Genomic DNA, 24,413 nt, shown 5'->3' with positions numbered 1-24,413 from the left:
GGCGTTCAGGACCCGCTGGTGTTTTCGTTACTTTTAGACTAGAATGTTATTTTAGCGCTGCTAGTGTTGTTTGGTGGCTTTTTACAACACGCGTGGCAGCTTGCGTTGAGGCAGGGGGTCTCAATCTTATTTTCATCGCTGGCCACATCGTATGAGTGCCCTCAGGGTAACCGTTGTAACGGTGAAAACGACTTCACTTATCGGTATGTAGCTTTTTGGTATGGTAACAAAATGTCAAAACAAACGGTTAGTCTTTTATCTGAACAGGAACAGATTGAATGCAATCTAAAATGAAATATTAACAGCCACAATATTTTATTTTTTAGTTAAGTGTAACAATACCGTTTGCTTTCTTTTTATTAAATAAACAATTAAGCAGACGAGTGCCACAGTGACCGCTGCAGAAGTATTGATTATTATATAATGCTATCAAACTAATGGCATTTGTGTTTGCTTTGATACCACCCAGAGAGCTTGGTAGTCCCGCTTGCATTTGTACTTCTGTAGCTATATTTAAAAAATAAATATGGCCAAATGTCTGCTAGTCAGAAGCTGTGCTGCACTGTTTTTGTAAATACTCTGCATAAGGCTACAATGTAGGTCAAATACTCTTCTAATCTGTGACCGAATATGTTTGGAGTTTGTGTGGGAACCCACATAATCACTGCAGGGCACGCAAAATTGTGTTTGATTGCCTTGACGTGCAGTTGATTTAAATTGCTCAACCTTTACAGGTTAAGGTGTATTACACTGATTTGTAAACATTTATCTTATGAATGTGTAATCCGTGATCTGAAATCAAGATGTCATCATTTTACTGGCCGACCATAACAAACCAACCCAGAACAGTCTTGTTTTTAATTGCACATCTTGTCACACATTTGTCCCTACAGATGTTGTAAATCTTCAAATGTGCAATGGAGAAGTTTGTGCGTGAACAACCATGCAGCGACGACACCGAAAGTCCACCGAAGAAGCTTAAACCAGAGGGAGTTGAAGGGAAGGAACAGGCGGTGGATGCTGGGGAAGATGACTTCTCCGATCCTGTTCCCTGGCAAAAAATAGAGTCAGAAGGTCTGGACTGTGACTATGCTTTGCTCTTTACCAAGGAGGAAGCTGACCACCTTTTCCAAAAGCTGGAGCAGGAGGTGGTCTACTTAACAGGTAAACGTCATCTCATTATTCTGAGAGCTTGACAAGAGGTTGACGAGTGGTGGAGTGACATTGGTTTTATATTCCAGGTGAAGAAGCAAAGGTGAAAGTGTTTGGAAAGGTGTATAATATACAGAGGAAACAGGCGACATATGGAGATACAGGATTAATTTATACTTATTCCGGAGTGACACATTTAGCCTGCTCATGGACTCCCACCGTGGAATATATTCGGGATTCTGTCACCAAAATAACAGGACACACATTCAATTTTGTCCTGATCAACAGGTAGAAATTATTAACAATTACAGTACACAATTAATTTAATACTCAACTGACTGTAGTCTTCTCCAGGTACAAAGATGGGCAGGATTACATTGGTGAGCATCGAGATGACGAGAGGGAGCTGGACCCTCTCTCCCCCATAGCCTCAGTCTCGCTCGGCGCCGCCCGAGATTTCGTTTTCCGCCACAGGGACGCTCGAGGGAAACGGAGCGGCCGGCACATCGAGCCTGTCAAACTGGTGCTGCGTCACGGAAGCCTGCTCCTCATGAACTCGCCCACCAATACTTTCTGGTATCACAGCCTTCCCGTTCGAAAGAAAGTCCTCCTACCTCGCATTAACCTCACGTTTAGACTCATTCTGTCCACTAGAAAATAATAAACATCATGACCACATCCTTGACTTCTACTGTATTTAGCTATTTCAGTTGTGGATGATCATTCATAAACACATACTCACGGCTGAGGCCAAACGTTCTGACAGTAGGCAGCGCATTTCAATTCAGAAAACCTTGATAGTGCATTGGGACAAAATATGTTGTGGCTTGGGAAAAAAATAGTGTGATACAAGTTACTGAAAACATTTAAGGCCTACTTTAACAAGGTTTCACATGGGACATAGTACAAAAGGATGACTTATATCTTGCATTGTGGGTCTTTAATGAAGGGTGCCAACAATTTTGTACCAGAATCATAATCTGGAGCCTTCTTGCTTGCTGTAAAGAGTGTAGCATTTATTATTTTTAATTCCATAAAACAGTCACCTTTAGATATTGCACACAAACATTTCACATGAATATCCTGTACAAAAGTGCAAATTGCAAATATTGAAGACAGGCCTCTGCACCACATCCTTACTTCTCAGCTGATTTGGAAGGAGGAAAATGGCAGTTAGAAATAACGTGCAGAGAAACCACCGTCTGGACATATCCGTTACAGATCCTCATGACAAAGTTGAATTTGGACCCCAAATTATCTTGCCAATTTTTTTTGTTTACGTCCGAGTAAAACAATTGCCACACGCGTATGGCTTCATATTTAAAATCTCAGCGACATCATGGCACTTCAACTTCAAATGTGCAGCTACAGTATGCAAATGGTGATTCTGTAATATAATAACAGATAGATCCAAATAACTGCATAATTTCCACAAGATGTCTACATACATTGTTAAATGATTTGGAATGATTATCATCAGTGCCATGTATGCATAATCATCAAATTCTGATTGATGATTCTCAGTGTTGAAAAACTGAACCAACCAGCACTCCAATTGAGTTCTTAAAACATCAAGAGTAAATAATACATGAACCTATTGAGATTTGAACCAGGAATGTACCATCACATAACATTTGTCAGTTTGATTTCCTTTTCAAATCAGATACATTAGAGTAAGTCATGTCCTTTGGAATTGACCGAAAGTTCTTGCTACGAACGTACACACACAAAAATTTACAGTCAAATGATAAATTCTTGTCAACTTCATCAACTATGCTGTAATGGGCACATCCATTTGTGACATTTGACTGTGAAGGCAGCAGAACAAATTTAACCTCTGAGCCTTCACTTAATCCTGCGAATGCTTCTGGACTCTCTCATAGAATAGCATGTAAGCGTTGGAGGACAGCACCTCGTGCAGGCTAGCTTTCCGGACCGAGTCGTCGGACACCCAGAGCCACTGGGAGATGTATGGCGAGGAACTACAAGGCGGGGAGGGGCTGCGTCGGTATGTTACAAAATGTCCTGAGTGCATGTCACCATGGTGAACCAGCACAGCCGTGAGTTGGAAAAGGTACTCTGTGGAGCTGGCAGGAAGGAGATAAAGATTGTGTTTACATTAGCTGATAGATTGGAGATTTATGTTTGCTCAAGCTTCCAGATGGATTGAGAAATGGAAACCAAAGTCTAGACCTTAAAAGAGACGTCAACCCATTTTTTTTAAATAATATGTTGAATGCGCCCCCACTAGTCTAGCCACAACATTCTGATTAATATTGTGTTTGTGCAATATGAATTAAGCAGAAAAATCCACCCATTTTTAGCCATCTCAGGGGGGCGGCCATTTTGCCACTTGCTGTCAACTGAAAATGACATCACAGTTGCTCACGGCTCAGGTAACGACCAATCACAGCTCACCTGTTTTTTGAGTTTGGTCATGAGACACTCACAACATAAATACTGATTTGAAATTCGAAGCATCACAGAATGAATTATGTTCAACTTCTTTTTCTAGTATTTCAAAATCCAAACATGGATTTAGGTCCCGCTGGATATCCCCTTGTTATAGTTATAATGGAGCATGTAGTCATGTGTTAAGGAAATCAAGGCAGCTTACCAGTAGTCATATGTGAGGCCCAGCTGAGTGGTCCCACAAGTAGAATGTAAACAGACAGATGAACCGTTTCCATTTGCAAAGGGTTTGTTGTTGTTGTGATGCTCTGTATCTGCAAAACAAATGGCAAGTAACTATGAATGCATGTGACAATAGAAGCAGGCTGGTTGATGTGGATGATGAACATACCTGTGCCATTAGCAGCAGGCTTTTCCATATCCTTGCTTGAATTTTCTGCCTTTTGGTGCTTCCTGGCACATTTGGTGCGCTGACTTGGCTGCATGGAGGCGTTGTGTTTGTAGCGGTCCATTAAGAGATACTCCGTAAACTGAACATGCTCTTGTCGTTTAATTGGAGTTCCTTCGCTGGACCATGTGAGTCTTTGCAGATGGATGCAGAGGCACTGGGGCAGCTGACAGAGGAAGGAACATATTGGATGGATGGGTAATCAGAATTGTCATTCGTTCTTCAGTATTGACGTACAGTAAGTACAAGAGGACATGCAAAAATAGCAGGTTACCTTTCCCAATTTAAGCTGCTTTACAAATGTTGTCCGCTGACTTTCCAAAAGCTGTCCATTGACTCGTTGAAGCTAAAATAGAAAAAACATAAACCCTTTATTTATTTGCATTATGTAAGACAATTCATAAGGGAAATAATACCTTGGTGCAATTTTCACACTCTACTTCCTTGATAGTTTCTGAGGAGATGAAATGCTGTAGACACTGATCCAGAGAGACCGGTCGACCCTAAACACAAATACGCATCACATTAAAGCAAAATTTACATTTAGTTAGGTTTTAATGAGGATTCTACTTACCCACTGAGGTAAAGGGATGGATAACGAAAGGCTTTCAAAAGAATCATACCGCACTGGGCTCTGAAAAATAAAACATTCTTCTTGAGGACAAGAAGACATCAGGACTGTTCCATTTTTAATTCTAGGGCTGTCCACCATTGTAAATCAAAACACCAAGGATACAGAATAAATGTGTTTAACAATAAGTCAAAATAATCGGGGGAGTTGTATTTTGTTTGCATGCTTGGATTTGCTTAGACACTGCTTTCTGGTTCATGCAGAATGACACATTATCAACAATTTTTTTTTAAGTGTAGTTCCAACCCTACAGAATTAAATGGAAATAGGCTAGGTCTTTTATTAGATATATTCATGCTAACTAATCTTCAAAAACAGATGACATCTTTGTACTGTCGTAAAAAAACAAGCACACTCACTTGTTGCTCACACCGCTTGCACAACATGTTACTCGTTAAACGGCCATGAAAAGGATGCTGAAACTTCCAAGGGCTTGGAATCGGGTGAAGAGGGGCTGCAAAAAGCGGGGGAGAAAAATCCTGTTTATCATGTTTCCACTGACCTAAGACTGAGTCAAATTTCCTCTTTTACCTCGACTTCTGCAAGTCCTTGTTCTCTCATCTTGATTGGGAAGGCTCTGACAGAAGCGCACATACAGAATTTGAAATGTATACGGTGCTACCAATTTAATTAATTCCTTTCCGTGACCAAGTTTGTATCTCACTTATCTTACTGTAACAATACATTCTCCCATTAAAATGAATTGAAATGGCATTAATCCATTACAGCCCCCTTCCAAAAACAAAACAAAAAAACAAATTTTTTGTATGTTTTTAATGAAAGCAATAATAGCACTCTGTCATAATAAGAGAATATACAATATAATCATACCATCAAAATCTAATATTGGTCCATGCCCATGTGTTTTATTTGTGCATGCTCAAAATCCAGTCACATTACAAATTCTATTAGTTTTTTCTAATGTGAAAAACTAGATACAAAGATCGCTTTATGGTTTTACAAAAATCTATCCACAAATCCGAGAGGCGGGTGATACGTTTCAAAACCTTCCAACATAGCTACAAAATGGCTTCTTACCTCAAGAGACTGCATGTCAAACAAGTGGGTGACTTTCGGCTGGCGGTCCCTCTCCTCCTCGAGAGATGATGTTAGGACATGAAAGAGTTCGTGGGCATCCTAACAAAGAGGGTCAATGACAATAAAACAGACAATTTCCAAAAATAGAAAAAAAAAATCCCCACTAACAAGCACCAAAGACCAACCTGCTCTTCGAATGAACTGATGTGCCATCGGTATAGTCTGAGAACATCCAGCAAGCACCCAGCATCCAGCACATCTTCGTCCCCAGGCTCATTACTGGACAACGCTGTCAACACAGAAACAACCCTCAGGTCTAAATTTGGAGCAGTCACAGCTTGTCTAGAAGGCTTTGCTTTTACGCCTCCTACATTGTTTCCCAACCTTTGAGAAGCTGGAGAAGCGTTGTGGACAACTTGTTTTCTTTGCACGACTGGATTGCAGGTGAGTTTGAAAACCACTCCAGCCACCGGATGAAGGACGGGCATGATGCCAGACCCTGAAGCAAAGAGTTCAAGAAGCAAGTGTTGCCCAAGTTCAAAAGACCAGGAACCATACCTGTATAAAAGCACGGCATTGTTAAAACTACATCTTCACAACTGCCACAGTGAATCGTGTGAGTTCTCACCTCTCCTCTTCTTGCGCTCCGTGATCGGGCCCCACAAAACGTACACACCAGCTGCAATGGCAGCAGCAACACCACCAATGACACCCCAGTTTTTTAGCATCTTGTTTCTAAAGAAGAGAGAACATAATGAATATAGTTAAACATCTCGAAGCATTGCATGATTTTATAGATACACTAGTATGTTTTGTGCGGAACTGGCATAGCTTACATTATGTGGTTTGTGTTAAATTGTATTCTTATATTCCGTGAACAGTATTTAAAATGTCCTTCGCGTGCCCCTTTAGACGTCAAGCTGGGGGTACAGTGATTGTCCGAAAGGAAAAATAAACAAATAAAAACGAAACAAAACATGTCCTAAATTTTTTATTTGTAATTTAGTAAGATAAGAAGAGAAGGTCAACGTCACTCCTGCCTCATGAGAAGCAGATACAATACAGCAGGGAGAAAACCGTGCAAATGTCCAACTATGCGTAGCATGATCGTTATAAGATCGACAATCACCAACTTCAGTGAGCGTGTTGCTACTTGCCTCAAGCAAACTACGGGCTGAAATAAACCCAGCATGCATTTACAGGTAAACGCAAGCCATTTACGTTGATAGTTATGTTAGCATTAGCATGTGTGCTAACTTACCAGCAACACCGAATTTTATCTTCCATTGATATGTTATCTGGAATCCAAAGACCTACACAATTGACAATATTAACACACATCTGATATAGTGCGTTGGTACTTGTTTCTTCGCTCAGTATTAGTAACACGGGCATTAAACCGGTCTTGTTTGGCAGCTGAGCGGCGACGCATGGCGGCGTCGTGACCCGCTTCTATTTTGACCAGGTGAACCACTAACGATAAGGAGCTTAATGTGGTGTTTGCCAAGAAAAATACTTTACCTGACGCTTGGTCCGGTGCCCAGGTACTCTCTGACAAGCTTGTCCGAGCTCTCTGGTCGACACCACAACATCCTGTTGTTATTGCGGAACTATTATCTCCGTTAGCATTGTTTCAGGGGAACCACAAAGGACACGTACCGAGGTGTTCACTGAGGGGAAAATAATAAAAAGTTCCGATCGACAAAATGATGTTACGTTTGACTACATTCATTTTATACAGGCTTCTCAATCAAGAATTATATTGTAATTTAGTGCATTATTTGTTTTAAGATAGGTTTGTTTCCCATTGTTTTTTTCTACATTAATTAGTAGCACTGAGCAAGTATTAGTAAATAAACAATATAGGCTACCTAAAATATAAACAAATATATATGCAGGGATTTATTGTAATCTGCTTTGCTGTCATTTCAACTCGTGTTGTGTCTGCCCCGTCTGTGGCTTCTCATTGGCCGTCAGTGGGTCGCTCTCCTCAGTGCTGAAATTGCAGCTCGTCGTGATCGTGTCAACGGCGATGAGGCCATACAGAGCGTCGGAAAATAAACACCAAAATGGACGATGATCTATTCCAGCTGAGACAGTTGCCGTGAGTTAAGACGCCTTGTGCAATTTGTCATTATCTTTGCATCTGATCAGCAGTGTCGCTCGTTTGTATGGTGAGCTCGCGGCACAACACAATTAGCTCACGTTGTCTCAAAGCGCCAGCGTCATGTGATGTAAACCGATGTCAACACATTAAGACGACCTGGGGATTGTGCTGGATGAAATCGTCAAAACCATATTGTATTCTGAAACCGTGTCGTCGCATGTGCATGTCATTTTTCTGTAGGGGGGCGGTTTTCTCTAATTTAGACAATGATGACTTCTCTACCTTAACAGCCATACTCATTTCAGTACTTAATCTCAGCCTTGTCGCCATTGGCCTTACACTATTGAGTTGTAATCAAACATTAGATATCATGGGGTTCACCACATCTGAATAGAATAGGTCTGTTTATTGAAACGAGACAGCATGGATCACATTTCTTGCAATTGAGATCTTTGATATTAACACATTGCGAAAAAAATACAAGTTTAATACACACTTCTGAAATAAATTTGCTTAATTGTCTTAAGTATATATTATTATTGACAAATTATTCTGCATCTATGTGAAAACACTGAATTTATTAATTTGTCATAATTAATTATTTCACAAGGAGTTATATATATGTTCGGTTCCGTATGCCCGTTCTGTACGCCTTTGCTCAAATAGACTTAGAGCAGGTAGACCTACTTAAGCGTGTTTTAGAAATGTGGGAGGAAGCCAGAGTAGCTGGAGAAAATCCTCGCAGTACCCCCTAAACTAATCTGCAGCATGTAGAACGTAATGTTGTGTACTGTAATTACAGTGTTGGGATATCACTGGTACTCTGCCAGTACTTAACTGCTCATTATCAGCATGTAGGAGAAAATTGCAGTCCGTCTGTGAAATGTGTGCACATTTTGTAGTGCTTAGCCCTGCAGAGCTTCAGATATTATTGTCACATATTTTATGGATATGCTGTAATATTCTCATATTTATTGGCAGAAAAAAAACATTTAACCTAACTAAGCGACGACCTTTTGACATTTGTTCTCAGCCTTGGTCTTAGTCTTGACTTGTAATTGTATCCTCCAGCCAGCACATGAGCAGCTGAATCGGGTCAGATCCAAACATCAGAGCGAAAAGATTGAAGCTCATTGCAGTTTTTGATGCTTCAAACAGAGCAGATTTTCAATAGAACTGACATTGAATTAACAATAGACGTGTTTTTCATGGATGGATTCGTAAAATATTTGCCGATTTGATATTTCATTTCTAGTGTCGTCCGCTTCCGTCACACGGGTGAGAGCACACGCTCAGAAGATGATGGGGAAAGTCGCGACCCCCTTGCAGCTGTGCGGGTGGCAGAACCAAAAGAGATGGAGTCTGTGGCCCTTGCAGATGGAGCTCCTGTCCCACGGGAGTTTGCCAACCCAACTGATGGTAGGCAGTTGTTTTTTGTCTCTGCACTTTTATAATCAAGATCACTCATGTTGCAGTGTTCTCTCTTCACATTTACAAGCTATTAAACTTCTTTTAGACACATTCATGGTGGAGGATGCTGTTGAGGCCATCGGCTTTGGGACCTTCCAGTGGAAGCTCTCCATCCTCACTGGTCTGTCGTGGGTGAGGACTTCTCTGCTACACATGATTACAGATTATGGATTGATGTATTATTATACCATATGTATGTTTTTGACACTGAACTCTTGACTATTGTGCTTAGATGGCAGATGCAATGGAGATGATGATTTTAAGCATCTTAGCTCCACAGCTTCACTGTGAATGGAGACTACCAACTCTGGAGGTGGCATTTCTTACATCGGTAAATAAATATGTTGTCATTTCAGTAGTGCGCTTATTGCTCTGTTAGCTCCTCCATCTAATAAGCCATTATAGTGTACATCTCCATATTTGTTCATTAGAAAATAATTTAGAATATCATAAATAGTGATTTATTTCAGCAGTTCAATTCAAAAAGGGAAATATATATTTTACAGATTGATTAAACACGTGGAAAGGGGCCAATCCTTCTATTCGTCTTGTTTTTGTTTTTGTTTTGTTTTTTGTCTTTTGTCTTTTTTATTTATTTAAATTAAATATAATTTCTTGAAATGCTGAATTTGGGATTTTTGGGGTCAAAATCAGTTTGTGTACTAGTGAATCTATATAGTCTATGAGTTTCACTTTTTGAATTGAAACACTGAAATAGTTTTCTCAAATTCTAATTCACGCAGATCCACCTCTATATGATACATTATGGACAAACAATTGAAGATGCAGCTATTAGTAGGATACGCCGAATTTACTATTAGTACCACATGCCATTTTAAACTGCATTATAACCAACACTACAATGGCCTTCATGTATCCAATCTAATATGCACGTTAATATATATATATATATATATATATATATATATATATATAGTATTTAATATTGCACATGCATCGTTAGGTAGTCCTTATAATAATAATAAAAATATATTTATTTTTTTTGTAAGTGTATGTCTTGTCACCGACAGAGGGGGGCGCCATAGAAGAGTCTTGCCTAGGGCCGCCACATTGGCTCAAGCCGGCCCAGATACTGCCATTAGAAAAACTATTACCAACATATTCGGACAACTGGTTAAAACACCCAAGTGGAAATAGATGGAAAGATGGAATTGGTCCCACCTATACAACAACAAAATTTGGGGATTGCGGTAATGTCAAAGGTCACTGTTGTTGCCCTTGAAGTAGCATCTGTTGGGTTACCATCTCTGTTCGAGTTAATTCCAAAGAGGCTGGGGTCAAATTATTCCACACCAGACATGCATTTAACACACCTGGTTTGTTTATGTGGACAAAGTCGTGCTGGGACAGCAAAAAGGCCTTTCACAAGCTCTTCACAAAAAGTTGGAAGCGCAGAATTGTGGGTGTGGTCCAAATGTGTGTTTAATATGAATACAGTATTGTATTAAGATGTGTGTCTTATTGCTTGTGTCCATATAGTGTATTTGTAACACAAGCAAGCATTCCAGTGATGTTCCAGCTTTCTCTGACATAGTTTGTCAATTGACACAGGCGGTGTTTATTGGAATGATGATCAGCTCCTCCCTTTGGGGAAACATATCTGACAAGTACGGAAGAAAGACAGTGAGTACATTTTCATTTTGTAAGATAGATCACTATAGTGAAATAGTGAAAATGGGGTTAGGCAGTAGGTCATCTGTAAGGACTTGTGCTTAATATTTTATTTGTATTTTTATTTTAAGTCACTGCTCAAGGGATGCTAATGTGGCTCATGGCAAACATTTTTTAAATTGCATTCAACACCAACAGCCAAGGTCATATCGATAAATTTAGATCAAGCTTTTCCCAAAAGGCTTCCGTAGTGAATTTTATGATTGTGTTTTCACACACAGGGTCTGACAATGAGTGTGTTGTGGACGATGTTCTACAGTCTGTTGAGTGCTTTTGCACCCGTCTATGGTTGGATCCTCTTCCTCCGCGCTCTGGTGGGCTTTGGCATCGGTGGAGCCCCACAGTCGTGCGTATCCTTCATTCATCCATTTTGCACAACCAACCCAAGCAAGAAAATTAACAATGTTTGGTTTTTCTTTCGTTAGTGTCACACTGTACGCTGAATTTCTTCCCATGAAGTCCCGAGCAACTTGTATATTGCTAATTGAGGTTTGTATTGTCTATCTATCTCAATGGTTACAGCTGCCAAGTTAGCCAAGTGTAATATGTACCGAACATCTGGAGATGTTTTATTCTTTGTTTGCTACTTTTGCCTTACAGATATTCTGGGCACTGGGCACAGTGTTTGAGGTCCTCCTTGCTATTCTAGTGATGCCTTCTCTGGGATGGCGTTGGCTTCTCGGCCTCTCTACTATCCCCCTTTTCATCTTTGCCATCCTATGTTTTGTGAGTACAAAGTCAGCGTCAGTCTAATTTAACGTATTTCTCCATTGTTTATAAACGACAATGATGACGTAGCCTTCACAAGTGAAAATACAATTGATACTTGCCTGTTACTGTCTTTATGGGGGTTCAGGTGGGCTTTTCACTTGCTGACCTCAGCAACACCCTTGGTCAAAATCGGAATCCACTATGTCTTCTTTATATTGTGCATGTTCATTAGAAAGCTTTGTAAACTGATGTGTCTCTTCTTTTTGGTGGCAGTGGCTACCTGAGAGTGCTCGATACGATGTGCTGACAGGGAATCAAGAAAAAGCTCTGGCTACTTTGAAGCGGATTGCAATGGAGAATGGAGTACCCATGCCGCTGGGAAAACTCATTGCAGCCAAACAAGTAAATCCGTTTCTGAAGATCTTAATGCTCCCAATCCTATTCAGATTGTGACCTGTGAGTGTTGTCAGTCTCTTGATTTCTGTTTTTTTCATCAGGAGGATCGTGGGAAGATTCGTGACTTGTTCTCCTCGCACTTCCGCTGGACAACAGTTCTTTTGTGGTTTATTTGGTAAATGGAGGAAATAATGTCATTTATTGTTATCCTTGTCTGAAAAAAAAAATCCATTAGCAGTCGTACTTAATGAACACATTAAGTTCAATATTCCGATTTTTGTGTCTCGTCCTCAGGTTTGCAAATGCCTTCTCGTATTACGGCCTTGTGTTGCTCACCACAGAACTCTTTCAGGAGGGCGGTGTTTGTGGAAGTGAGTTACTCCACCATGTTTTCTTTTGTTTTATTCATGAAAGACAATGTTGTTTATTTTTTTACATTGACACAGATTATACGACAGGGATCACCAAACTTTTTAAAATTGAGAGCTGCTTTTTGGGTCCTGATAAATGCAAAGAGCTATCAGTGGCTCAGTGGCCTTGTGGTAGAGTGTCCGCCCTGAGACTGGGAGGTTGTGGGTTCAATCAATCCCCGGCCGGGTCATACCATACCTCGTAAAATGACTCAACTAGATAGTGGTAGGCCTATTGGGTATTCTAGCACAAAAACAAATAGACTATAATTAACTGATTCAAGCTGGAAATGTGTTGTTCTTTATTCCCCTCTAGTGTCCAAAGGTAATAAGATGGAGCTCAGATGCAACTTGGAGTGTAAATATTTGAACAGCGATGACTACAAAGACTTACTGTGGACAACCTTGTCGGAATTCCCAGGTAAAATAAATACCAATTGACTTTTAGATTGTATACAGTATATTTTTCTTGATTATCCATTCACCAGATCACACATTGAAGGAAATTAAGAGTTGACCATTTATATTCTCAATTGTTTTGTACCTTGACTATGTTGCATAAACGTATTGAGGTTACGCGTTCATGTTGCACAGGACTGTTGGTGACTTTGTGGGCGATCGATCGCTTAGGAAGAAGGAAGACCATGGCCTTGTGTTTCCTGGTCTTCTCTTTGTGCATCATTCCTCTCTATGGTTGTGTGGGGAGGTAAAAGGAGAAAGTTGTGTTTTAAAAAATAAAAAATAAAATAAAAAGTTTAAGTCAAACTGTGTCATCGTCATAAAGCTCAGCACGGCTTCTCATTTTGTTACAGAACATCCATGACGGTGCTGATATTCATTGCCAGAGCTTTCATCGCTGGAGGATTTCAGGCTGCCTATGTGTATACTCCAGAGGTTAATTACAGTGTTGACTTTGACCGATTAATGAATAGGACTAGTCTAGTTTGAACCTAATCGATATGGCAGTTAAGGACTGAGAGAAGTAGTAGGACCTTAACAGTGTTTTCCGATGTTCTATAGGTGTATCCAACTGCAACCAGGGCTTTGGGCTTGGGAACAAGCAGTGGAATGGCAAGAGTTGGTGCCCTCATCACACCTTTTGTTGCACAGGTAGCACCTGTAAATGTTGGCACTTTTATACAACAAAGTGACCCTTCTCCTTTCTCTTGCAGGTGTTGCTGGAGTCGTCTGTTTATTTGGCTCTCTCGGTGTACTGCTGCTGCTGTCTGCTTGCCGCCATCGCATCTTGCGCACTGCCAATTGAGACAACGGGACGAGGCCTGCAGGAATCCAGCCAGCGGCAGTGGGGCCAGGAGATGATGGGCCGAGCCTCTTCATCACAAAACTCAGGGCCAATCCCTCCTTCCAGCTCCAGCTCCCAGGGCTGAGCAATGTTTGGGATGATTACGGGTGAAGAGCGAAGGACAAAAAAAAAAGCTGCAGTAGCTTTTCGTGTGCGTCTCACGTCCCATTTACAGTCTAGGCACTAAAGTGACTTCAGAGAAGACGGCACAAAATGTCACTGCCCATAAGAGTCTTCATCCACCATTGCCATCCATTTTGCCACTCTATACTTCAACAGAAGAATAGGTGAGGACAAGTGAGGTCTCAGAAATTGAGAAAAAGTTATTTAAAAAAAAAGGTGCAAATGGAAAAAAAAAAGGAAACTAGCTACAGTAAGAGTTAGAAAATATAGACCTACTGTAGCTTCAAAAAATCCAACTCAAAAAAGCCTTAAAAAAATTAATATATTATTTAACTGGAAAACATCTACCTTTGTTTTGTTAGTTGTGATGGGCCTCTCTCAGCTTCTTTTAAATCTTTCATTCATTCACTGCAGGCTTAAGAAAACAGCTGAATAATAAATCATTTTGTTTACATTATAATGATGGTGCCCAAGCGTAAACGTGAACAATTTGTTTTAAAGAATAAATTCATAAATAAAATGGACAACACAACTCCAGCAGCAATATTAATGTATTCCATGATAATTTTTTGACAATATCGAAATGTGTCAGAGTATTTAGTCTGCACCATTTGTGAAGTCTGCGATATTTCTGAAATATGACTCAAAAGAACTTGCATTGCTCTGTAAAATACATGATTGAATTCAAGTATGGGAGAATTACTTTTTTTCATCACATCTACAAGGCTTAATCAGCCTGATTAAAAATAAAGTGCTGTTATTACAATACTTATGTGACTATGTGGTGTTAGGATCTCGTTGAATTCTAAACATCAAACTAGGCACAGTCATTTAATTTATACCTCTGTAAATAACTCATCAAATTTGGTTTAGTTTCTTTAGAAAGAAGCGATATGGAGAATGACATATTTTTGCACTTATACTATCAGCTATGCTTTATTTGAAAAACAAACAGCTGGTTGTTACAGTATTTATTTAATTAGTCTTAAGATGTAATGTACATTGAATCTTGTGAACACAAACAATGTAAATATACCACATCATGGCAGTAAATAATCTTTGTAAAAGAGATGATTTGATGTCATTATTCAGTACAGGGATTTGTAAATTTCATATTTAATTTTAGATAATTTCTTTTAAGCATGTGTTATTTTTTATTTAATTTAAAAGTGAATAACAATTGCTCCTCACTATAATGATAATCACATTATTAGGTTATGATTTGATTACAATTAGCTCGAAACAAATTCACAGGTGAGCTTTTAGTTCCTTCCCCTTTTGTTCCAAGATTTGACCAAAAAGCCTGGCTGCTTCCTGTGCACAGCCTCTGGAAATGGTTATTCCAAAACCTCCGTGGCCATAGTTGTGAATCACCTACAGGACAGTCATAGTAACTCAGAAACTTTGTACCAATGTTCATATCTGGAATTATGATCAGATGTTTTGAATGATTACCTCAACTGCAGTGGTACCACACAGTATAGTCTCTCTCTCCAGTCGGACCTTTGTTCGGGCTGGCCTGAGGCCGGTCCAGTCATCAACTATCTTGGCATGCTATGGCCAGAAAACAACATCAGCATGTCCTTTTTTCATTGGATCGCTAAAGATTGTGAGCGTTGTGTCTTTTGTACAAACATGAACAAAACTCTATAGGATATTTTAAAATCAAGTAGGCAGTTGTGTGCTTCCAACTTTGTGGAAACGGTTTATGAAGGGATATGTTAAATCGGATGACAAGAATTGAAGTATTACATTACCCTTAGACTAGGCTCGAGCTGGCAAGCCTTTTCCCAAATGTCCTTATGATCGCTGGAATCATTTCTTTCATTCCAGTTTCCTATCTGGAACACCCCGCCGACTGCCACAAGACGACTCCTGCAATTACAAATGTGTGAAAACACAGAAGAGAAAACAACACTCTGACAAGTGTACTGCACATAAGTAAATTTGCAACCTCGAGTAAAGTGGGTGTGATGGTAAAACATTTCTCTGTGTACACTTTGAGGGCTAGGGCCTTGCATTGCATGCATCATTTGAAAGTTACAGTATGTGTAAAATAAAAAGCGCTACTTGAAGTAATTGAAAATCCTCTTTCTTACTGGCATTTTACCAATACCATATGATGCAGTATGACAGGTTGAAGTCCAAGGTTGAATGCCACACCTACAGTGTGAAGTTTAACCACTGTCACTGTCCACAGTCCTTTTGTGTTAAAAGTTCATTGTTGCTGAAGCCATTTTGCATTTATTAATTTGAAAAAGTCATGCAACTGCATACATTTCCAGTAAAAAGCAATTTTTGGTGAATCCTATCATTAACGGACATCCAAATAAATCCCAGCTTGCTGTTATTGGGAATGAAATGCAAAAGTGGCTTTGGAGTGCAGCAAATGTATTAGTATCCAGTCACTACTACTACCCTGGGATGATATATGGTGAATTGTAAATCTCTGCAGTGTGCGTCAAAATCCAATGTTTCAACCATGGGGCCTCCACCTAGAAAACAGGAATGTGAAGAAGTACGTAATAACTTTTTCTACTCTCTCTACTTTCTACCCAAATTATATGTACAGTGAGTTTCCTAACCTTTATTATCTGTCCCCGGCCTGGTTGGAGCTCAGGGTCAGGCTGGAGGTCACCAGATCTCACCCCAGTACAGTTTATTATCACATCTGCACCGTTTTTACTTAGCTGCAAACAGGGAAGGACAAAGTATTTAAAGAAAGAAATAAAGAAAGAATACACTCAGCATTTTATTGTGGAATATTATTGGATGGTATATTAAACAAAATGTTTAAATATAAGTTATGCCTGAAATTATTTCTACCCTGGCCAAATTTAAAGCTCGGGTTTTTGTTGTTTTCTTGCTGGAGTTACACAAGGAAGCGCTGAAGGACAAGTTGTGTTAGAGACATTGAAAAGTATTTGACTTTTTCATTGTTTTTTTACATTTTGAAAAGGTTTCATATGCTGGTAAGCTTGCCAGCTAGATGAATTCTCGCGGTATTTATGAGTTCACAAACTCCAGAGAATACATCTCTTACCGCTCCTGTTGATAAATTTGCAGTCGATCTTTTTTCGATCGGACCAATCAGGCGTTGTTTAGGAAGGACGAAACCAATAAGCGCCGATGACGGGGGGAAACAAACAAACCTAACAGACGAATGGATGCTGCAATGAATTATGTTCTCGCAGAATTACTCACTGTTTCCTTGTTGAATTTGTATGGAGGTAAATTTGGTGCAAAACTAACTTGTGCAAAAAATGTGTACCTGTAGAAAAAAGTCTAAATTTGTATCTGTAAAAGTCGTGATTTGTATCTGTAAAAAAAATGTGTGCCTGTAAAAAAAAAAATTGTGTCTGTAAAAGAAATGTGTACCTGTAAAAAAAAAAATTGTGTCTGTAAAATAAATTTGTACCTGTAAAAAAAAAAATGTGTATGTGTAAATTAAATTTGTATCTGTAAAAACAAATTTGTACCTGTAAAAGTCATGATTTGTATCTGTACAAAAAAAAATTTGTACCTGTACAAAAACTATAAATTTGTATCTGTAAAAGTTGTGATTTGTACCTGTAGAAATGACAACTTGTAGTCAAAGAAGTCGCCACTAGGAGTCACAAGTGGGTTTTCTGCTGCTGTTCTGTGACGTGAGTTTTGCCCCATTTTTTGCGCTACAAATGGAGCAAAACTAATTTGTACTTGTAGAGCGCCGTGATTTGTACTTGTAAAGAAGGGGGCGGGCTCTGGTGTAATGAAGGGTTGTTTTGACCAATCGAGTGAGAAGGATTTGAGCGGATTGGAGCGCAACCTCATTGGTTTAGCGAACGACGGTGGCGGGACTCGCGGAAGGATACAAGCAGGACACATCGTCGCCAACCAACATACATATTAAGAATACTTCTTAATATGTATGTTGAGGAAGAATACTTCAGTATTCTTAATATGTATGTTGAGGAAGAATACTTCAGTCGACTGAAGTATTCTTAATATGTATGTTGGTTGGCGACGATGTGTCCTGCTTGTATCCTTCCGCGAGTCCCGCCACCGTCGTTCGCTAAACCAATGAGGTTGCGCTCCAATCCGCTCAAATCCTTCTCACTTGATTGGTCAAAACAACCCTTCATTACACCAGAGCCCGCCCCCTTCTTTACAAGTACAAATCACGGCGCTTTACAAGTACAAATTAGTTTTGCTCCATTTGTAGCGCAAAAAATGGGGCAAAACTCACGTCACAGAACAGCAGCAGAAAACCCACTTGTGACTCCTAGTGGCGACTTCTTTGACTACAAGTTGTCATTTCTACAGGTACAAATCACAACTTTTACAGATACAAATTTATAGTTTTTGTACAGGTACAAATTTTTTTTTGTACAGATACAAATCATGACTTTTACAGGTACAAATTTGTTTTTACAGATACAAATTTATTTTACACATACACATTTTTTTTTTTACAGGTACAAATTTATTTTACAGACACAAATTTTTTTTTTACAGGTACACATTTCTTTTACAGACACAATTTTTTTTTTTACAGGCACACATTTTTTTTACAGATACAAATCACGACTTTTACAGATACAAATTTAGACTTTTTTCTACAGGTACACATTTTTTGCACAAGTTAGTTTTGCACCAAATTTACCTCCATAAATTTGAACAGTGAGAGGAGTTTCGTGGTTCGTGGTTACCCCCCCTACCCCCTTAAACAAGACGGAAGACGAGTTTTCATCCGTTGCCTTGATTGGTCAAAACAAAATGCGCAAAGATGCCGCATCGTCCAATCAGATCGAAGTGTTGTACAGCAAGCCCCGCCTTTCCCGAGCGGGTCTGTCTCGTGAAGTACCAGATTGATAATGTGAAGAATTCCCTCGAGTGAATCGCAATTAGCAATCTGGTTGGTGAGGTTAATATGATGAAGCCTGCAGGAATGTTGGCCTGGGCAGGAAGAAAGTGACATTCTTTTGGCCTCATTTTTAAATTCTAAATGCTCCTCATTTGCAATAATATTGGTAATCCTAATTTATTTTTATAACCATTTAATATAATTGTAAAGTTTGACACCTTGAGTGTCACAATGGTTTATAGTTCATTATAAATTGTGATGAATGTTTTTAGACATGTTTTTGTGGATATTGTCAGGCATTTTTGTTTAGCCACCCAGGACATCTCTTCACACAATATCTTGTGCCACTTCCTTTTGTTAGTTCCAGCCAAAAGATGAACAATCATTCATTCATTCATCATAATTCACTTTATTTCAAAATGTGGCCAGTGTGTGAAGACACTGACGCTTTGATTGTGTGCACAACTAGACTGTTTAAAAAGCTAACCTCTGTAAAGGAGCCAATCTTCCTTTGATGAAATTTCACACCACGTTTGGCCAACCTGAGGAAGACACCAAACGTAATAACAGAACACGTTAATTATGATTCTTTCATTTCTGCCACGCAAGTTGTTTGGACCCCATAGCATGGCATGTAGATGTACTTGTATGGGTTGATATCCAGACTATGTAAAAAACGTTTGCAGTGTTTACTAAAAGACAGTTTGCTGGGATAAACCATTATGAAAAAAAAAACATGGATGAGGTCCATCTTCCCATGTTTTACAGTAATTGCTTCTACCCTCAGCGTGCATCAACGATCGTGTGAAAAGCCGTCACTCATTACATTTATTAGAGTCCTTTTTTCTACTGTAAATACTTTATTTTGATGGTCAGGTCTCATGGCTCATATGAGGCAGTGAATCAAAGTTCAAATAATATGGAATATGTGTTCTCCATTCATGGTTTAATGGCTTACTAAATTACAAATGGCTACACAACAGTCTTAATGACCTTTGTCTGGTTCAACTCAGTTTACAACAAAAAGGTAACATTTTATTTAAAAAGAAAAAAAACTGTGTGTAGCCCAAAGCATCTTATGGATTAAGACATTAAGACAAGTATATGAACTGAAAAGTAAGAAAATATTGAGGTCTTATTTGTCTCCATACGTGCAATAATAACTCACCAATCCATCAGCCAAGGTAGGTATGTTTTACCTTCCAAAATGAGAGCAGTGTTGAACCACCCATAACTAAAAAATAAAATAAAATAAAATAAGAAGCTATTGTTCATTTTAGAGGAAACAGGTGTGTTAGAAATTAATGTTATCATCCATTCAAACATTACTGTAGTAATAAAGTTTTGCAATCTCTTTGGGACATGCCTAAAGCTCTGGAACAAATTACAGCTGCGCTTTTATGACCCCTCTGTGTTTTATAGTTACGCGGCAGATTCTACCTGTAGCCAGGAAACATCTTCAGCTCTCGCTCTGTGAGTTGTCTGAAGCCCAGGACTATGTCTTTAAATGTTGGGTCCTGCCCACAAAAACAACACATGGGTGAGGGCTGACTTTGTGGCCAGATTGTTGTCTATTGCAACGTCCTATGAGGGAACCGAATTATAATTGATCTACTGCATGTGATTTTAAAACAACTTCATAAAATCTCAGTTATTGTTTTATGACTGTTGCTGACATTCATCCCTCAAAGTTACACTATCAAAGCAGCCTGTGACTAGATATTCCAATATATTACACTTAAAAGCTTGTTCAACTTTCAATTTTAAACTAGTATTGGTATCTGAGTTATTAATGTTAAATGCAAAGCTTTACTCACAGGAGTTGGGTTTGAGCAAATATTGTAACCGGATTGGAGGAAAAGACCCATTTTTACACACTCCGGTGAACGGAGACAGCTCACCAAGTAGTCAAAGGTCTGTTTACACCATTCCCTGAAGAGAAGGAGGATGTAGCATTGAAACAAGAACATTTCGAAGAGGAATAGGAGTCGAAAATAATACACATACCTCTCTTGAACGTTGCCCTTGTCGTTGAGATAGGGCTGCCAAAGGCCTGCTGCGCCATCACTGGTGGTCAGCGGGGTGAAGAGGTCTGCATACACCTCAATGATCAGTGGAGAGACAATGGAGTGGTACTGCTCATAAATGCTCTGCGCTGTGGTCAGACCAATGACTCCAGCACCTATTACGGCTACACGCATATCTGGAATAACAGAACAAAAGATAAGTTACACAGTAACAGCGAAATCCAATTGTAAGTCAATTGATTGTTTTTTTGTGTTGCTGTTTTCTTTGTTTTTGTTTTTTAAGTCAGCCACATTTGCGCTTGTCCCCATTTTGGTCATGGGGATCCTGGAGCCTATATATCCCAGCTGACTTTGGGCTTGAGGGTGACTACACACTGGACTGGATGCCAGTCAATCACAAGGCACATCCATGGATAATCTTTAGTTGTCAATGAACCTAACATGCCATTTTAATGGCTGACAGGAACATACTTTAGCCTACAGTACCAACTCCACACAGGAGGGTCTGATCTGATTTGAAACCGGACATACTGAGGCAGGTGTGCATACCACTTGCCCACCGTGCTGACCTCATTTAAATTATAATTTATTCAAAGGCCACAGTGTTTGCACCTTATAAATGTCACTGTACAGTATTGTACTACTACTCACTAATGATAAAAAAAAAAAAAAAGTTAAAAAAAAAAAGTAAAAAATAAATAAAGTAAAAAATAAAAATAAAGTAAAAAAAAAAAAATTCTGGGTATTCAATATACACGACAAAAGTAGTGCAGCACACACAAAAAACTAAAACAAATCATTAACATTGATTGGTTGTGACAGCTTAGGTGTAGTGTAGGCTATGAAAGAATAAAAAAAGCCTGACCGCGACTTTATTCAACAGGTGCAGATAACCTAAAACGCACTCTATTTTGGCACATATCCATTGCTCTGATCAGGCGACACTACACCAACCAGTATGCCGCACAACAACAGTTCGATTGTAACTAGAAACTAAAGCTGGATGAAACTACTTTATCCACTTCACAAAGTTCGCAACCGAATAAACAAGCAAGCTGTATCGCATTCCTACTTGCATATAACCAAGGGCTAAACTTGGCTCCGTAACTTTCGGCTTAGCATCCAGAAGTGATCGTAAAACGCGTTCACTTGCAAAGTGATTGTCGAAACAACTTACTGTACGGTCAGTGTCGAAGCTGATCAATGAACACAACGTGACTGAAACCACAAACGTGCACCAGCTGTCAGATGAGCGAGGGGCGGAGACTATCTTTACAAACATGAGGAAAGGCTCTATGGAGCCACAGCACTGACATAAGATAGAGAGAGAAAAAGTTGCCTTGACGTTCGATGTTTGATATTCACTCCTACCGTCTAACTATTACATTCTCCAGGGTGATGTATCATCAAATAGCCATAAAGGTTATATATTTTTTTTAATTCTGACTGCTGTAGTAACTGGCAATGATAAGCAACTACCTACTAAAGCTCCAATATTTATCATATCTCTCATTTTGGACAATGTGGGGACATTTAAGAGACAAAAATGACCAATGTTCTAAAATATTCACCAAAAATAAACAAAAACATATTTTCTCATTCTGATTGCTGTAATAGCTTGCCAGGGCAAGCAACAAACTACTACAGCGCCAATATTTATCATATCTCTCATTATGGACAAGTTGGGGACATTCAAGAGACTTAAAGGACCATCAATTATCAAAAATATTCACCAAAAATAAAAAATAAACATTTTGTCATTCTGATTGCTGTAGTAGATAGCAATGGTATGCAACTAACTACTACAGCTCCAATATTTATCATATCTTTCGTTATGGACAATTTGAGGACATTTAAGGGACAACATTTTTCCAAAATATTCACCAAAAATCAACAAAAACACATTTTCTCATTCTGATTGATGTAGTAGATAGCAATGGTATGCAACTAACTACTACAGCTCCAATATTCAACATATCTCTCATATCTTATAAGTGGTTACTGAGGTCAGGCACACCCGGATTAATCAGTTTGTCCAATCATGAAAGACAGGAAATGAAGGAGTGGTACTAAATTCAGGAAGTAGTGGATTTGTGTCGGGACAACTCCACTGTCAGGGCAGGAAATGCACGGTGCTCATTCCAAAATAAAATTGCGTAGGAACTTCCGGTTTTCGTGTTAATGCAGTTTATATGCTCTTTGCTGCCACTTCACTATCACTTACTGTAACTTTGACTCGTACTCCACGCAGTCAACGTTTTCGCACTACTAAAATTAGACTGCGGTAAAGCTAGCCGCCTCTTCTTTTGACGGAGTCAAGCCAGCCGCTCTTCATTTCAAGTTAACCCTTTCTGTTTGCCCTTTTCTAGGAATTACGGTAGTATGCGTAAAGGGACGCTGGCACGGAGAACGACATCTGGTTTTCAAAATAAAATTCAGATTTTCAAAATAAAATGTTACAAGCAGTTTGAAATATTATTTTTTTTATTTTCTTTTTTTAATGGTAACTGTTTATTCAGTATAATACATCACTAATTCACGTTCCATTGGGTATGCACTTTTTGGGGGTAAATAGGTTCCATGACCTGGTATTGAGCTAGAACGTTGATATGTACAGTATTAAGTTCATTGAAAATAAGAGAAAGGTTGAAATTGAGAAAAAAGAGGTGTGCATCATCCAGCCGACATGCCACTACGATGCAGCACTGATTTGGGGTCAATAGGTCACATGACCTGGAAGCTATTGAGCAAAAATGTTGTTTTTTGTTGAAGAAAAATTCATTAAAAATAAGTAGAGACCTAATATTTAAAAAAAAAGAGGTGTGCATCATCCAGCAGACATGCCACTATGATGCAGCACTGATTTGGGATCAATAGGTCACATGAACTGTAAGGTATTGAGCAAAAAATATTTTTTTTGTAGAAAAAAACATTAATTTAAAATAAGTATGGGACCTAATATTAAAAATTAAAAGGTGTGCAACATCCAGCAGACATGCCACTACGATGCAGCACTGATTTGGGGTCAATACATCACATGACCTGGAAGCTATTGAGTAAAATTTATATTTTTTGTTGAAAAAAAATAATTAAAAATAAGCGGAGATCTACTATTAAAAAATAAGACATGCCACTACGATGCAGCACTGATGGGTTTTGGAATTTGGCACTAATAAATGGTAAATGGTACTTCATTTATATAGCACTTTCCACCTTACAAGGCCCTCAAAGTGCGTTACATTCAACTACTCATTCACCTACTGATGACGCAGCATCAGGAGCAATTGGAATCACTGAAAAAAGGTTGAGAACTTTTCTACTTGCCAGAGTGATCTCAAAGACGATGCAATGTGCTGGTCCTCATGGGAAATGTGTTCTTCCGACAGGCAAAACACTACCGCTTTTGTCCATATGGTGACGCCATAATCAGCGACAACTGAAAGTTCATTGGTGTCTTTAAAAAAATCGTATTTTTGGAAAAATGTCACGGAGTAGTTGGTGTACAATGGCCGACATGCACTGAAACATATTTGTCAACGGGGGCATGTTACCCGACATGCGCCGTAACCTATCAAACAACTATGGTGGGAGACCGACTCTAATGTGCACCATTTTCAGACTGGGATGGACTGGCTGTTCCTTATTCT

At 39.1% G+C, this 24,413-nt stretch overlaps 4 protein-coding genes across 8 annotated transcripts; 2 read left to right on the top strand and 2 right to left on the bottom strand.

The window, feature by feature from the left end:
* The first annotated feature begins 5 nt into the window (after nucleotides 1-5).
* alkbh2 (alkB homolog 2, alpha-ketoglutarate dependent dioxygenase) lies at nucleotides 6-1,832 on the top strand. The gene is made up of 4 exons (XM_086077000.1): nucleotides 6-203; nucleotides 894-1,164; nucleotides 1,242-1,440; nucleotides 1,507-1,832. The coding sequence occupies exons 2-4, from the start codon at nucleotides 918-920 to the stop codon at nucleotides 1,811-1,813; spliced, it is 753 nt and encodes a 250-aa protein (XP_085933126.1). The 5' UTR covers nucleotides 6-203; nucleotides 894-917; the 3' UTR covers nucleotides 1,814-1,832.
* Nucleotides 841-7,313, bottom strand: usp30 (ubiquitin specific peptidase 30). Of its 2 annotated transcripts, none has more exons than XM_086076993.1 (13): nucleotides 7,203-7,313; nucleotides 6,310-6,416; nucleotides 6,066-6,239; nucleotides 5,867-5,970; nucleotides 5,682-5,780; nucleotides 5,175-5,220; nucleotides 5,003-5,097; nucleotides 4,587-4,646; nucleotides 4,429-4,515; nucleotides 4,287-4,358; nucleotides 3,956-4,178; nucleotides 3,770-3,878; nucleotides 841-3,239 (listed from the first exon to the last, which is right to left on the bottom strand). In XM_086076993.1, the coding sequence occupies exons 1-13, from the start codon at nucleotides 7,271-7,273 to the stop codon at nucleotides 3,002-3,004; spliced, it is 1,485 nt and encodes a 494-aa protein (XP_085933119.1). In that variant the 5' UTR covers nucleotides 7,274-7,313; the 3' UTR covers nucleotides 841-3,001. The 2 variants fall into 2 exon arrangements, with proteins under 2 accessions (XP_085933119.1, XP_085933120.1); XM_086076994.1 differs by lacking the exon at nucleotides 7,203-7,313 and adding an exon at nucleotides 6,943-7,120.
* A 323-nt stretch (nucleotides 7,314-7,636) lies between these two features.
* svopa (SV2 related protein a) lies at nucleotides 7,637-14,962 on the top strand. Its single transcript, XM_086076992.1, has 16 exons — nucleotides 7,637-7,785; nucleotides 9,044-9,207; nucleotides 9,305-9,390; nucleotides 9,491-9,589; nucleotides 10,831-10,902; nucleotides 11,172-11,296; nucleotides 11,376-11,439; nucleotides 11,551-11,676; nucleotides 11,935-12,063; nucleotides 12,159-12,232; nucleotides 12,352-12,428; nucleotides 12,784-12,888; nucleotides 13,062-13,173; nucleotides 13,280-13,361; nucleotides 13,488-13,577; nucleotides 13,640-14,962. The coding sequence occupies exons 1-16, from the start codon at nucleotides 7,751-7,753 to the stop codon at nucleotides 13,853-13,855; spliced, it is 1,656 nt and encodes a 551-aa protein (XP_085933118.1). The 5' UTR covers nucleotides 7,637-7,750; the 3' UTR covers nucleotides 13,856-14,962.
* On the bottom strand, nucleotides 14,505-23,132 carry LOC147173991 (D-amino-acid oxidase-like). Of its 4 annotated transcripts, none has more exons than XM_086076996.1 (11): nucleotides 22,991-23,132; nucleotides 20,747-20,942; nucleotides 20,557-20,671; nucleotides 20,180-20,256; nucleotides 19,908-19,973; nucleotides 19,227-19,281; nucleotides 16,479-16,583; nucleotides 16,312-16,388; nucleotides 15,651-15,768; nucleotides 15,349-15,447; nucleotides 14,507-15,267 (listed from the first exon to the last, which is right to left on the bottom strand). In XM_086076996.1, exons 2-11 carry the CDS (start codon nucleotides 20,938-20,940, stop codon nucleotides 15,142-15,144), a joined length of 1,032 nt encoding a protein of 343 aa, XP_085933122.1. In that variant the 5' UTR covers nucleotides 20,941-20,942; nucleotides 22,991-23,132; the 3' UTR covers nucleotides 14,507-15,141. The 4 variants fall into 4 exon arrangements, with proteins under 4 accessions (XP_085933124.1, XP_085933122.1, XP_085933121.1 ...); XM_086076995.1 differs by lacking the exon at nucleotides 22,991-23,132 and adding an exon at nucleotides 21,944-22,021; XM_086076997.1 differs by lacking the exon at nucleotides 22,991-23,132 and adding an exon at nucleotides 21,839-21,919.
* Between the last annotated feature and the right edge of the window lie 1,281 nt (nucleotides 23,133-24,413).

This window comes from Leptonotus elevatus, chromosome 5, assembly GCF_054856555.1.
Source record: "Leptonotus elevatus isolate MCC_2025b chromosome 5, RoL_Lele_1.0, whole genome shotgun sequence".
Lineage (NCBI taxonomy): Eukaryota > Metazoa > Chordata > Actinopteri > Syngnathiformes > Syngnathidae > Leptonotus > Leptonotus elevatus.
This window is presented reverse-complemented; position numbering and strand designations above follow the sequence as displayed.

Bases quoted from the DNA above. Each gene is read 5' to 3' on its own strand.
- svopa (XM_086076992.1), top strand. From the start codon at position 7,751: ATGGACGATGATCTATTCCAGCTGAGACAGTTGCC. The intron at 11,677-11,934 runs GTGAGTACAAAG...TTTTGGTGGCAG, and splicing joins TCTTTGCCATCCTATGTTTT to TGGCTACCTGAGAGTGCTCG. The intron at 13,174-13,279 runs GTAAAAGGAGAA...ATTTTGTTACAG, and splicing joins CTCTATGGTTGTGTGGGGAG to AACATCCATGACGGTGCTGA.
- alkbh2 (XM_086077000.1), top strand. From the start codon at position 918: ATGGAGAAGTTTGTGCGTGAACAACCATGCAGCGACGACACCGAAAGT. The intron at 1,165-1,241 runs GTAAACGTCATC...TTTATATTCCAG, and splicing joins GGAGGTGGTCTACTTAACAG to GTGAAGAAGCAAAGGTGAAA. The intron at 1,441-1,506 runs GTAGAAATTATT...AGTCTTCTCCAG, and splicing joins AATTTTGTCCTGATCAACAG to GTACAAAGATGGGCAGGATT.
- LOC147173991 (XM_086076996.1), bottom strand. From the start codon at position 20,940: ATGCGTGTAGCCGTAATAGGTGCTGGAGTCATTGGTCTGACCACAGCG. The intron at 19,282-19,907 runs GTGAGTTATTAT...TGTCTTCCTCAG, and splicing joins CTACCTTGGCTGATGGATTG to GTTGGCCAAACGTGGTGTGA. The intron at 15,268-15,348 runs GTAATCATTCAA...ACTGTCCTGTAG, and splicing joins GTGGTACCACTGCAGTTGAG to GTGATTCACAACTATGGCCA.
- usp30 (XM_086076993.1), bottom strand. From the start codon at position 7,273: ATGTTGTGGTGTCGACCAGAGAGCTCGGACAAGCTTGTCAGAGAGTAC. The intron at 5,098-5,174 runs GTAAAAGAGGAA...CGCTTTTTGCAG, and splicing joins AAGGACTTGCAGAAGTCGAG to CCCCTCTTCACCCGATTCCA. The intron at 3,240-3,769 runs GTAAGCTGCCTT...CCTTCCTGCCAG, and splicing joins GGCCTCACATATGACTACTG to CTCCACAGAGTACCTTTTCC.